The 12,745-nt window shown below is 39.3% G+C and overlaps 1 protein-coding gene across 4 annotated transcripts in view; it reads right to left on the bottom strand.

The window, feature by feature from the left end:
- Positions 1 to 12,745, bottom strand: part of CPNE3 (copine 3) — a 55,352-nt gene that overhangs the window by 41,800 nt on the left and 807 nt on the right. The window contains exons 1-2 of one of the 4 annotated variants that reach the window (XM_042973020.1): positions 5,900 to 5,992; positions 4,248 to 4,392 (exon numbers count right to left, since the gene is read on the bottom strand). Coding sequence is in view for 1 of the 4 variants with exons in the window: in XM_042973018.1 (XP_042828952.1) it covers positions 9,169 to 9,175 (7 nt within the window). In the remaining 3 variants the exon portion in view is untranslated. Of the gene's footprint in view, positions 1 to 4,247; positions 4,393 to 5,899; positions 5,993 to 9,168; positions 9,319 to 10,628; positions 10,661 to 12,745 lie in introns of those variants that run through there. The other 3 variants (XM_042973021.1, XM_042973018.1, XM_007084322.3) reach the window with 3 other exon arrangements.

The raw sequence follows: 12,745 nt of genomic DNA, 5'->3' as shown, positions 1-12,745 counted from the left end.
TTCTCTAGAAAATTCCTAAGATTATATTAATCTGTTTTATGATTCACAGCAGGCTACAGAGTTTACTTCACATGTGTTTCAGGTTATACTGCTTTACCAATCCCTTGGCTACTTTATATACATTTTGGAAATGTCACTGATTATATTGTCAAGCCTGTCAAATGAACAGTTCATAGTAGGTGCACTGAGTGAGGTGTTAATAAAAGTCAGAAGCAGTTACAACATCTCAATATTGCCTCACTTTATGAAACACGCATCTTGGCAAAGTTAGTTACAAAGTAAATATCTACTAAGTGAATCACCTTTTACCAAAAATTGTATTGATAAAAATCAGAACTACATTCCCTAGCAGAAAATTCCAGGATGCTCAGTTGAAAATGTTAAAATTATAAGGGTTCAGTGAAGCCTCTGGCCAGCTGTGAAGCAGGCAGTTTGGATTTTATATAAAGGCACATTGACCTGCTGAGACTGATGCCCCTTGGTGTTCAGAGAGCTTGAAGAACTCCCCACCTAATGGAATCTCCTAGATGTTGGGCTGGCCATCAGAACTTCTCACCTTTCCCTACTATCCAACTATGATGCCCAACTCTAAAAGCAGGCTTTCTAAAACTCGGCTCCCTTCCTACTCTTCTTAGCTGGGCACATACAACATTTAATTGAGCAAGACAGGCATTTCACATTTTGTCACTTATGTGCTCCTTTCTAGTTCATAGTGAACAATGACATGACAATTCTTTCTTTCTTTTTTTTTTAAATCCAATCAGCCCATAACTTTTTTTTTTTTTTTTAATGTTCATTATTGAGAGGGGGAGGAGCTAGGGAGAGAGAGAGAGAGAGAGGGAGACACAAAATCCAAAGCAGGCTCCAGGCTCAGAGCTATCAGCCCACAGCCCCATGTGGGGCTCAAACCCACGAACTGTGAGATCATGACCTTAGCCAAAGTTGGATGCTCAACCAACTGAGCCACCAGGAGACCCAATGACACAACAATTCTTTCAGTTTAAAGCTGGAACAACTACAACTACTTCCTTCTCAAGATTTAAGTTTGTATGTCGAGCAGGGGCAACTGGCTGACTCAGTCACTAGAGCATGTGACTCTTGATCTCAGAGCTGTGAGTTCGAGCCCCACGTTGGGTATAGAGATAACTTAAAAATAAAATCTTAAAAAACAAAACAAAACAAAAATGGAGAGAGGGTGTCTGGGTGGCTCAGGAGATTAAGCAATTAAGCGTCTGACTTCGGCTCAGGTCATGGGCTCTGTGCTGACAGCTCAGAGCCTGGAGCCTGCTTTGGATTCTGTATCTCCCTCTCTCTGCCCCTCTGCCTCTCATGCTCTGCCTCTCTCTCTCTCTCTCTTTCTCTCTCTCTCTCAATATAAATAAACATTTAAAAAAAAGTAAAAATTTTTATGTTGAGCAAGGATTGTTGAAATGTTTATACATTTCCTGATTACAAGAATATTCGTTTCTGGTTACTTAGCACATACACTGCAGGTTGGTTTTAACTTTCCGGCAAGCCCCTTTCTGTTTCCCAACCAAGAACAGTTAAAAACACTATTCACTCACTAAACACATATTTATAGGACATTTACTGTGTGTCAGGTACTGTTCTAAGGTGTTGGGAGAACAATGAACAAAACAAATACCCTGCATTGATGAGGTTACACTATAGGAAGACAGACAATAAAAAAGTTAAGTAAATGGGGAGGGAGCCTGGCTGGATGAATCGGTAGAGCATGGGACTCTTGACCTCAGGGTCACGAGTTCAAGACCCATGTTGGGCATGGAACCTACTTTAAAAAAAAAAATAAAAATAAAAAAAATAAGTAATCAACCTAATGGAATTATAGAAGCCTGAAATGGTAAATGCCTAAGATGAGGAAACCAGTCTCCTTTGAACAACATATATCATATCAGAAAAGACTGTGTGTAACATATGTGTGAGTTATAAAGTATAACAATCAAATAAACATCTGTAAAACCACCATTTAACTTAGAATCTTTGAAGATCTACATCAAGGGTCAGTAAACTTTTTCAGTAAAGGAACAAAGAATAATATGTTAGTTTTGGCTGGTCAAGAGGTCATTCATGGTGTCTGTTACAACTACTCACTCTGCCCTGGGAGAATGAAAGTGGCCACAAATTAAATGGGCATAGCCGTGTTCCAATAAAACTTTATAAAACAAGCAGTGGGCTGGATCTGGCCCACAGGCTGGAGTTTGCTGACCCTTGATCTAGGTCAAAGAATATGAAGTGCTGGAATCACAGACTCTTAGAACATTGGAATCATAGGCTATTTGACTCGAGGGATCCTACAGTATTAGGCACAGACTATTTGAAACACAGGATTCTAGAATGTCACACTAGAACCTCAGAGTGTTAGAAGTATAGAGCTGCACTTGTTAGATGTTAGAATTTTATAGATGGTCTGGACATTAATGAAGGAATTTGGTTTGACCAGTATGGTAGGCTACTGAGCATTTGAAATGTGGTGCCTCTGAGATCAAGTGAATAAAATACACACTAGATTCCAAAGATTGGTATGAAAAAGATATGTGAGATCTCTCAATAACTTTTTAGATTGATCACATATTAAAATGATAGTTTAAATATATTTGGTTAAATAAAATGTATCACTAAAGTAAAAAAAAATAAGTAAAATATATAGTATGCTAGATGGTAGTAAGTGCTAAAGAAAAATTAAGCAGGGAAGGGGAGAAAGAAGCATTTAACAACACAATCAGTAAATACTTTGATTTTCACTTCTTTTTAAAACATCCTGACCCCTAAACAGATGAAAATGTGACCAATAAGTTTCTCTTTACAGTTGCAGATATCTATTTTAACATGTACTATCACCATAGAGTCTAGAGGCATGGTAAACTAAGGCTCAGAAAATTGAAGTAGCCTAATGGCAATGCACGTTACAACTATGCTGTGCTTTGGTAATTTTCACAGGAACCAGACAGAATACATTCACTTGGTAAGAGGATATTTCAAAATGATTTGCTAAAATGAATATGTAGTATTTCCTTCTATTTTTCATTGGGAAACTGTATTAATATCTACCCATCTAATTTATATTGGTAAATTTGACCATTACACTGATTTTAATGTTTTTTTAAATATGACTGCAAAAAAAATATGATTGCACACTGATAAGCTGTTATATACTAAAAGAATAAACAGCATCTCCAAAAGAATCCCAATACTCCTCCACGAGCTTCTTCAAATTTAAGCCAGCATAATCAACTTAAATATAGTTATCATAACCTTACCAAATGTATATATAACATCTGGTTTTGATTATCATATCAGAAACTTAAATAACGTAGTTAAATAAAATCTATGATAGCTTTAGGTGTTCATTTAAACCTCCTTCTTAGCCAATCTTTCAACAAATCTTCTACCAAATATCCTCCTTAATTGTTTGTTGGACTTTAACCTGACTAGCAATCCTTATAACATAAGTGAACATGAAGGGAAAACATTGGTGAGAAGGAAGCTAACCTATAGCATAAAGGTAATAGTGGGTACATTAAAGGAATGTCCAAGTTTGGACTCCTCAAACTTGTTGAGTACCACCAATGATAGTGTCACTCATCCTTGCTAAAAGATCCACCTCAGAGACTATGCTTTTGATGATCAGTGGTGGTTCATTATAGATCTTTGAAGGTCAAAATGTTACTTAGTCATATTTCATATCCAACACTAACCTTCTCAGTTTTGCTACAGGTTTCTAGCATAATAAATCACTGACTAAAGCAAATTTTGAAAAAGGAGGAAAAAGAACTCTATAGTAGGAAAAAAAAAAACAAAACCCAAAACATAGCAATAGTACCAAAAAAGAAGGAGGGCAAGGAAAACTACGTCTAAAGCCATACCAAGCATTGATAGGAGCTAGGATCCAGTATGAACAGGTTATCTGAACAGATACGCAAAGGAAATATTCAGGACCTCAGTGATAGCATTGGAAAGGATATATTAAAAAAAAAATTGAAAATGTGTAATACTTAAATTGCCTTAAATTTATGTGGAAATCAAGACCGTTGTCTATAAAGTGTATACAGTTATAGGTGAAAGTAAAAGAGGTGTCCAGTCATTAAGCAAACCTTAAAATACAAAGAATCCTTTGGTTTCTCCCATCCTGAAAACACCTCTCCTGCTCCATTCTTCAGGGGCTAGATCTAAAAGAAGATATCCTACAAGAGAACTGCACACTTCATTGGAAGGTTTGTGACAAGCACCTTTCAGTTTGAGGAGTGCTAAAATTCAGCTCGCCCTCACATCCTGAGAGTCTCCACATAGTCCAGTCCCCAAAACTTGCCTCTTTGAATTTTTTCAGCCCAGAGTGGGATGCATTTTTCCAAAACATCAGCCAGAAGGAACCGCCTTTGAAGAAAATATCAGAAAGGCAAAAAAGTGGGCAAAAAAGATACCACAGATTAATCTATGGGTTTCACGATAATTGCCACCATATATGTCATCTGTTCTCAGTTCTCCTTATCCTTTCTTGCTTCGCTCTACCTATGCTCTAGGCCTACAGTTTTGTTTGGCTCTGGCGGGTAACTGAAGTTTGCTGACCCCAATTAACGACAGGAAGATATGTGTAGCTATGTTTACCACTAACTGTGTGCCAGGCACTTTGTTAAGTTTATTACAAATATGATCTTATTTAACCCACATAAAAACCCTACGACAGGATGTATTTTCTATCTTACAAATGCAGAAACAGGCCTTAAAAGGTTAAGTAATCTGCCCAAGGTCAGACAGCTAACACACAGCACAGATTTGAAACCTAGGTATTTGTCTTATCCCAAGAAGTAATGTTCTTTACATTAAGCCATAAACCTGTGCTCTGAAATCATACACAGACCTGAATTCCAACCCCCATGCCACCATTTAGCATGTAATTTGGCAAATGATTTAATCTGAGTTCCGAGTGTGAAACAGAATGACAATTCCACTTAAATTTGTGGTTGTGAGCATTAAATCAACAAACATATATAAAAAATTGTCTAGCAAATTGTTTGTTGGACACTGTAACCAAAAATCGCTATATTTTAATCCCGCATTTCTTCTATTTGATTCTCTCTTTGGTTTATAGAGGCAGACACAAAAACACCAAGGGTAAGCAAAAATTGTGGATCATCATCCAAGCGCAACATTAATGGTCGGTATGCTAGGTCTCCCTGAGGATCTGGCACTGCAAAAAGAATACAACTGCACTTCCTCCACGCCCCCGGTTATAGTGAGCCCAAAACACAAGACAAGAACGGAGCAGCCAGAGCCGGAACAGGAGCTATTAGGTACCCCTTCTCACAACCTCCTGCTTTACTCGGAAATCAAGTTACCTTTTCCCACCCGACCTAGCAGCTTCTCCTTGAATCCTCAGCGGCTCTGAAGCGTGCCCTTTTCCTCTGGGCATTCGATTCAGAGCGCGGAACCGTGACCCGGTTCCTCTCCCCCACTGGGCGCTGCGGATTTTTCTAAGCGTGTCACCCTCCCCTGGGCCGAAGGCCCGACACTCCCGGCTGCGTGAGGTTGGCGATCCTGGGCACCGCCTACCCAGGTGCGCGACCGCCAGGCCCAGGAGGCTCCCCGCGGCCCAGGGCTGAACCCCGAACACCGGGTTCTCCGGTAGGGAGAACCAGCGCCGGGCCTCCCCAGGCCGCGGACTTTGCATGCTAAGGCGCAAGAGTCCCCTGAGCGCCGCGGCCCATCTCCGGCCGCGCTGAGCCCAGGGTGCACTTCCAGCGCTAGGGCCGTGCGGGCCCGGCCGCGCGGAGCCTGCGGGCCCCGTTTCTCCACGCCCAGGCTCTCTTCCTCCCCCAGGGGATCTGTGAATTGCTGGGGCCCCGCTACTCCGGCCCCGAAGCGGAGAGAGGCCCGCACTCACATCCCGCTCTCAGTAGTGGAAATCAGGTAGGGGTGGAGACCAGGCAGCCAGAGTCCACAGGGCAGCCAGGGCGCGGGGATTCACAGGAACCTGGGGCCCACTGGGCCGAGGGGCGGGGCGGAGCGGGTTGGGGTGGAGCTAAGACGCGGCCCCGCCCACCACGGGCACCTACCGCCCACTACTTGCAGACCAGATCTGCACCCCGTGGGTAGGCTGATGCTTAAAGGCTCTTTTTCTTTCCATTTATAATTCATTACAGAATCTTGAAATTTTTATTGTAACTAATTTAATTAGAAAACTAAGATTATCAGAAAGTGTATTCTACAGAAAGTGTAAGTATCCTATGTTCTTATTTTTTCCACTGTCTTGCTACTCAATGGTGTCACTAAGCAGTAAGATGGGTCAGAACTTCATGGGAAGGTTTTATGCCAGTGAGAGCAAGTGAAGAGACACTCTGGAGGATCCATGTGATAAATTCTGACACATTTTCTGCACTGTTTCTTCTTTTTCTTCTTGCTCCCACCTGGGCTCTAATCTGATTCCTGGGTGTTTCTACAAGGATCTCCTGCCTGGAGGATGAATTAAATTAGCCATCTTGATTCCTTTGGGAAAAAAAGGAAAAGCAGGTACATAATACACATATGTCTATGTGGCAAGGCCTTGACAAAGCTGAAACTAAACCTAAGGTGCAAAGGAGGCTAAAGGGTACCTACTGTTTGACATTCAAGCTTCTTGGGCCTTTGAGTAGAGGCTGACTTCCTTGAAAGGTCACAGAGATGCTCTTGAGATCAAAGACTCCATGTATTTTTCAAATCATTATGCTATTGACTTAAACTGTTATATATTATAGGACATTGTTTAGAGGTTGGTATAACATACACTTAGTGAATGTATTTGTATGTCTAGGTGTAAACATATTGTTTATCAGTGTAAGTAACTTATTCACCAAAAAAAACCAACCTGAGGCATTAAAATGAGTTTCTTGGTGCACCAAAGCCAATTTCAGAAGTATAAAAGAATTAAACTATTTGAGAAAATTCATACCACTATCTGACCAGGAAAATCAGCATGAAAGTAGTGAAATGGAAGCTCCTAACCATTCTTATTTAGAGAGCTTTAAATGTGCACACTACCCTGAGTCATTTTACATCCAAATTTCATTTAATTCTCACAATTCTGTGATGTGTTTAGTACCATTAACCCCATTTCACAAATGAGAAAAATGTGACTGAGTAACTTGAAATTTGGTAGCTTAGTAATTGGCTCACTTGCCTAAAATCACAGATTCTAAGTAAACTAACTTCAAAATGTCCTGCTTGACCACTACTTGATGCTTCCTGCAGGTAAACAAACTACAATGGAAAATATTGCTACATGTGACTACTTGAAATTTAGAACTTCTGCACAAGGAAAACAGGGACAAAATCAATAGGCAAATACATCTGAAAAAATACGACAAATCTGACAGCCAAAGGAAGTTTAGTATCTTAAGTATAAATTGATTTTTAAAAAATAGAAAATTGGCAAAAGTTTCAATTTTTTAAATTGTGGAGGACATGGAAAATGATACAAATGAAGAAATATAGACTTTCCTAAGTAAAAACAAAAACTACTTTTAATCCAAAAATGCAAACAGAACACTTCTAAAATAATTATATCAGTGCAAGTAAAGATTCATTCATTTATTTATTGAATACCGTCTGAATGCCTACTATGTGCCAAGCATTGTTCTAGACTTGTGATAAAATAGTGACAGACAGACGCTTCTATCCTAGAGGGATAACAAATAAGTTACTAAAAACAAATGAGAGATAATTTCAGATAGCCATAAGTAGCATGAGGAAAGTAACACAGGTTTATGTGATAGGGAGATAATTGGAGCTTTTTTCCCCCAAGACTTTATTTTTAAGTAATATCTACACCCAACATAGGAATCAAATTCACAGCACTGAGATCAAGAGTCACATGCTCTACTGACAGAGCCAGCTAGGTGCCCATAATGGGAGCTGCTTTAGACTGGGGCTCAGGGAAAGTCTCTCTAAGGTAGTGATATTTAATTGAGACCTGAAAAATAAGGAAGAACCAATCATGCAAAGGTCTGAAATCAGGTAAATAATGGGCAGAGACAGAAAGAGACAGCAAATTACAGGGACAGTAACAAGGCCTTTGTGGTTGGACAGTGGGGAGAAGAAAGAGAAGTACTTAATCTTGTTTTTATTGAAATTGTAAAAACAACTTTTTGTTTTAGTTTTGATTCTGATTTTACACTTAAGTGAAGGTCCTCAGACACCACTAATTTAATTGCAAGTTTCACAATTTCAAAAATACATACTGTGCATACCTAGCCTTCCTTACTTTTGGCTCCATTAAAACAAGGAAAGGGTAGAGACAAGGAAATAGTTTTGTACTTTCAGTACTCAATATGCAATCTCTCATTTAAATACATAGTGCTATAGCTATTTGATGTGTTTATTCATTCTCCCCAACTATAGTCTGAATTCTTTTCTACTTTTGCTCTTACTGTATTGAATGTGTATTTATGTATCAGCAATAACAAGATTCTAGAAACAAAGAACAAATAAGTATGGGACTCAACACCAGATAGATACTATTTAAAGGATGTTAAATGAATGAGATATTTATAAAATATTCTCCTACATGTTCTTCTACATCACTAGCTGTTCTCCTTATCTCTTTTGCTTTTTAAAAATTTTTTTAACGTTTATTTATTTTTGAGACAGAGAGAGACAGAGCATGAACAGGGGAGGGGCAGAGAGAGAGGGAGACACAGAATCTGAAATGGGCTCCAGGCTCTGAGCTGTCAGCACAGAGCCCGACGTGGGGCTCGAACTCACGGGCCGTGAGATCATGACCTGAGCCGAAGTCGGACGCTTAACCGACCAAGCCACCCAGGCGCCCCCTCTTTTGCTTTTTAATCCTCATATTCCTAGTTTTTACCCTGGAGTGCCCTAGGGCTAAGTTCTTGAATTTTCCTTTTTTCTGTCTTCACTTGCATCCTTAGTCACCTCATCTAGTATTACAGCTTTGAAATCCATCTATATTCTGAAGGATACCAAACTTCCAAACCCTGAAATTCCATATTCCAATTCCCTACTCTACACTTGGATGTCATATTAGTTATCTACTGCTCTATAACTAACAGTTATACCTAATTCAGTGGCTTAAAACTAAATAGTCATTTATTATCTGTCATAGTTTGTGGTTCAGGAAGTGAGGAGTGACTTAGCTGAGCAGTTCTAGTCCATTACCTCTCATGATGCTGCAGTCAGTTATCAGGCAGGGCTGCAGTCATCTTACAGGGCTGGAGGATCCACTTCCAAGGTGGCTTACTCATATGAGCAATGATGCTCTTTGTTGATGGGGGACCTTAGTTCCTCTCCATGTGGGCCGCCTAAGAGGGCTGACTGAGTGCCCTAATGGCGTGGCTGCTGGCTTCTCCCAGGGCAAACAATCCAAGAAATCAATGCAGAAACTCAATGACTTTCATGACTTAGCCTCAGGAGTCGCACATCATCACTTTTGCAGTATTCTATTGGTCAGACACACCAGCCTGGATTTAATGTGGGAGGGGATTCCACAAAGGGATAAATCTAGGAGATAAGGATCATCAAGGACCACACTGGAGGTTGGCCAACACAGATGTCTAATAAGCTTTTCCGATTTTAATGTACAAATAAAACTTACTGATATTCCTCCTCTAAGCTGTCTTTCCACAGTCTTCTCTATCTTGCATAATGGCAAAACATTCTTCCAGTTGTTTGGGTCAAAACACTTGAAGTCATCTTTGACTCTCTCTTCTCATACCCCATTGATATCTGGTCTAGTCTGTCAGCTATTCCTGTCAACTAATTCTACCTTCAAAATATATCCAGATTCTAACCAGTCATATCTCTAGTCTAATCCAAGCCACCACTATTTCTTTCCAGATTATTGTAATACCCTAGTAACTCTTTCCCTACTTGCTCTCTTTAGTCTATTTTCTTTTTTTTTTTAATTTTTTTTTAACATTTATTTATTTTTGAGACAGAGAGAGATAGAGCATGAATGGGGGAGGGGCAGAGAGAGAGGGAGACACAGAATCAGAAGCAGGCTCCAGGCTCTGAGCCATCAGCCCAGAGCCTGACGCGGGGCTCGAACTCACGGACCGCGAGATCGTGACCTGAGCTGAAGTCGGACGCTCAACCGACTGAGCCACCCAGGCGCCCCGCTTTAGTCTATTTTCAAAACAGAAGGATCTAATTAAAATGTAAATTAGATTATGATACTTGGTCTCCATCTCCTTTCTGACCTTATCTCTTAATATACTCTTCCTTGCTCACTCTATTCTAACCATAGTGAACTTAGTGTTCATGGAAAATGTTACCTGCCTTCCTAGTTCAGGCCTTTGCACTTTCCTTTTTCTCTACACGAAATGCTGTGCCCCCAGATATCTTCATGGATTACTCCTTCTTCCTTGGATCTTTATTCAAACGTCTCCTTCAGTGAGGTCTTCTGTGGCCACCACCCTGCGTAAAACTGCAGTGTCCACACAGAAATATGCCCTATACCCCTTCATGTTTTATCTTCCTCGTTAGCATTTATCATCATCTAGTACATCTTTTACTTATTTTGCTTACTGTATTTCCCTAGCTAAAATATACACTCCACTAGGAACTGTTCATTGACATCTAGAAGAGTACAAGGTATATTACAGATATGCAACACATACTTGTTGACTGAGTGAAGAAACTGTGCCAGGTCCTGAAATAGGCAAAAATCAGAGATGTCACTGAGTTTACAGTATAGTGAAGGTACACATTACCAATTCTTATCAACTCTACCTCCAAAATATACTCCAGATTAACAAATAATCACAAATATACATGTGAAATTATAAAATGAGCTTAGAGCCATGAAGGGAATGAAAGTATAGTAGGGGGAATCAAGAAAAGTCTTTCTAAGGAAGGTACATTTGGGCTGAGTGCTGAAAGATGAATAGAGGGTTTCCTGGCTGGCTCAGATGGTAGACTTGTGACTCTTGATCTCAGAGTTGTGAGTTTGAGCTCCATGTTGAGTGTAGAGATTACTTAAAAATATAATCTTTTTTAAACAAGAAAGATGAATAAAAATCAACTAGGTAAAAAACAATGGAGTGGGGTTGGAGCAAGGGGGAGGGTACCAAAGTAGTGGAATGGGAAGGAATCCTGACAGAGAGAATATCATGTAGGGAGATCTGAGGCTCACTGTAAGAAAGAAAAGATAGTGTGCCTGGAGCCAAGAGAGAAATATTACAGACTTAAGGAAACTAAAGAAACATAATAGTTAAATGCAACACATAAACATTTCCTGATTTGGGGAAAAAGTGGTTGCTATCAAAGACAGCATTGAGGCAATAAGCAAAATTTATACATTAAATAATAGTACTCAATTTCAATTTCCTCAATTTGATAATTGTACTGGGACTAAATAAGAGAATGTCTTTGTTTCTAAGCATGAAGAGTCATGATTATCTGCAATCTACTCTCAAAAGATTTAACAACAGAAAATAATAATAGGAATATAATATGTATATTATATATATGTAAAGAAAGATAAAGCAAATGTGAAAAAATATTAACAATGGCTGAATCTAAGTGAAAAAAGAAATGGGAGTTCCTGCAACATTTCTAAGGATCTAAATTTTTTCAAAAAAATAATTAAAATTTCACGCTGGGAGCACCTGGGTGGCTCAGTAGGTTAAGCGTCAGACTTTGGCTCAGGTCATGATCTCATAGTTCATGGGTTTGAGCCCTGTGTCAGGCTCTGTGCTGACAGCTTGGGGCCTGAAGCCTGCTTGGGATTGTGTGTCTTCCCCTCTCTCTCTGACCCTCCCCACTCATCTCTGTCTCTGTGTCTCTCTCAGAATTGAATAAACATTAAAACATAAAATAAAATAAAATAAAATAAAATAAAATAAAATAAAATAAAATAAAATAAAATAAAATTTCACTCCGGCTGGGGTGCCTGGCTGGCTCAGTCAGTAGAGTATATGACACTCAGGGTTGTAAGTCTGAACCCCACATTGGGTGTAGAGATTACTTTAAAATAAAATCTTTTTTTTTTTAATGTTTATTTTTTTTTTGAGAGAGTGCGAGTGGGGGAGGGGCAGAGAGAGAGAGGAGGACAGAGGATCCGAAGCAGGCTCAGCGCTGACAGCAGAGATCCTGATGCAGGGCTAGAACTCACGAACTGTGAGATCATGACCTGAGCAGAAGTCAGATGCTCAACCAACTGAGCAACCCAGGCACCCCTAAAATAAAATCTTTAAACAAAACTTCACTCTGGCTAAGATACCAGAAACTCAGTTTCAGGATTATCATGGCATCCAGTTATATGAATATATTATCCAGGAATACTGAGGTAGCTACCAGTAGAAATATGTAAACATATTTCCCTCTGGAAAAAAAAAAAAAAGACTTGCGTTCAAAAAAAGTTAAGAAGAGGCTCTCTATATTTTTTAAAATATACTTTAAAAACAAAGAAAATAAAAATATTACTGATGCAATCCTAAAGAAATGTGACTGATTTAATGGGAAGTGGTGGAGGCAGAAATCATATATAGGGAGGATTGGGCTTGGAGTTTAAAAACATGGATTCCAGTCTTCCAACAATACCTACTAGCTACGTATCTTTGGTTAATAAATCTCTTTGAGCTACAGTTCACTTGTTAGTTTGGCATACCCATTATTTCACAAGGTAGTTGGGAAGACCAAGTTAACTAAGGATGTGTTATTTCACTATGTAATACTGTATAGGTACTATATCAATTCAACCTAATTTTATTTATTTTTGTTTTTTTTTAAGTTT

This window comes from Panthera tigris, chromosome F2 (assembly GCF_018350195.1).
Source record: "Panthera tigris isolate Pti1 chromosome F2, P.tigris_Pti1_mat1.1, whole genome shotgun sequence".
NCBI lineage: Eukaryota > Metazoa > Chordata > Mammalia > Carnivora > Felidae > Panthera > Panthera tigris.
Note: the sequence above shows the minus strand (reverse complement) of the source record. Positions and strands in the feature narration are given on the sequence as shown.